At 44.4% G+C, this 1,789-nt stretch overlaps 1 protein-coding gene across 1 annotated transcript; it reads right to left on the bottom strand.

Moving 5' to 3' along the window:
* Nucleotides 1-202: 202 nt before the first annotated feature.
* Nucleotides 203-1,429, bottom strand: LOC115142101 (leukotriene B4 receptor 1-like). Its single transcript, XM_029681571.2, has one exon. It carries the CDS (start codon nt 1,307-1,309, stop codon nt 404-406), a length of 906 nt encoding a protein of 301 aa, XP_029537431.1. The 5' UTR covers nt 1,310-1,429; the 3' UTR covers nt 203-403.
* Nucleotides 1,430-1,789: the final 360 nt, after the last annotated feature.

The raw sequence follows: 1,789 nt of genomic DNA, 5'->3' as shown, positions 1-1,789 counted from the left end.
CAATATCCGCAGTCATTTATGTGATAAGCATAAAAGAGAAAACCCACCCACCCTAATATTGGCTTTACTCCTCATCTTACCAAACGGTTATGTCAAACAACACAACACCCTGCCAAATACACTCCCTTCTACTTTTATTGGAGAAGGAAGTGTTTGCAATGGAAATATCATGCCCAAATCCTCTCAAAAATATTTTTGGTCATGAAAGCAATATTACTTTATTTAAACATAATTTAAAGGTTTACAATAAACATAAACAATGCATACAGGTCCTTTGTTTTTCGGGTGGTTATTATAAGTTAGGACAGGTGTGCTAATCTCAATACGGTATTTGTATGTCGTGTTTGCCTGTATCAAGGGGAATATTTCAATAGTTGAAATTACCAATGAGTGACTTGAAATCTTACAGATTGTGACTACTGGTGGTCACTACCTGACCGTCGCTGCTCTGTGCTCTCTGGTTGTTTCTGGAGGCAAAGGCATAGAGGAATGGATCCAAGCTGCTGTTGATGAAGACCAGAGATCCCGCAATCCTCCAATTATCCTCCCAGAACACTCTCAGAGCCTTATTCTTTGCCAAGATGGCCGTCACTCCCAGCAAATTCATGACATGGTGAGGAGTCCATAGAACGATGAAGGTCCCAACGATAAGGCTCACTAATCTGGTCGTCCTGTGGCTCCTGAAGAAAGCTGTTTGGTTCACCCTTCGCTGGAGGCGCATATAGGCTGTGGCCATGATGAAGAAAGGAACTACAAACGACAGGAGAGTCTGCAGGAGCAACACAGCCACCAGCTCAGCATCTGATGCAAAATCATACTGGCACCGGACCCATCCATTATTATCCTTCACATCCCGCACCGTCACCCCATAAGGAATGGACAGAACCCCAGCTACCCCCCACAGGACAACCAGTAGCACCCTCTCCTTTGCCACTCCCGGTCTGGCCCAGCTGTGAGAATGCACCACCTGGAGGTAGCGCTGGATGCTCAGAAGTGTGACAGTCAGCAGACCGGTACAGATACTGCAGTAGAAGAAGTACATGTTGAGCTGACAGAGCACTAGACCCAAGCTCCAGGTGAAGACTAGGTTGTAGATACGCAAAGGTAGGGTAAGGATGCAGAGTAGGTCCGAGGCAGCCAAGTTCAACATCAGTCTCCTGCTCAAACTGGATAGATCTTGGTTCTGACGGAGGACGACTATAACTGCAATGTTACCAGGGATACCGAGCAGGCAGTACAGAGACAAGGCCATGCCAGGAGCCAGACCCCAGAAGGAGGCATTAGAGGTGGAAGGAATAAGTTGTTCCATTTCTTGCAGTAAGGCAAGCTGACCGGTCGACTGGCTCTCAGCAAAGTGAAACCCAGATATGTCATGTAGGGTAACAACCTAGTAATATTTCTGAACGTTCGCTATTCGTAATTGCAGAAGCTTGCTGATCATGTTACAAGGAAAATAAGGAACAAATGGCACTCCTTCGAGGTTTACGGAACTCAACATTTTACTATGAAATACATCATTATTTTAAGGAATATGTGGGCAACCCTTCCATGGATTGAAGAACTGAATGTGACACTTTCGGTATTAATCAAACCACAGTTCCATGGGTTAAGGTTCTCCAACCCTATTTACCATTAAGTATGTAGGATTCAGTGTTTTTAAACATACCCACTGGTTCTGAAACGGTACAAAAAATGCAAATGTTTTGTTAATGCATAGGCTCCATGCTAGTATTTTCAGAGCAATAAACAATGTAAGAATTCTCCCCCGTTTGCCATGTTTTAAACGTCA

This window comes from Oncorhynchus nerka, linkage group LG14 (assembly GCF_034236695.1).
Source record: "Oncorhynchus nerka isolate Pitt River linkage group LG14, Oner_Uvic_2.0, whole genome shotgun sequence".
Classification (NCBI taxonomy): domain Eukaryota; kingdom Metazoa; phylum Chordata; class Actinopteri; order Salmoniformes; family Salmonidae; genus Oncorhynchus; species Oncorhynchus nerka.
The sequence above is the reverse complement of the archived record's forward strand: the minus strand, read 5'-3'. Positions and strand labels throughout refer to the sequence as shown.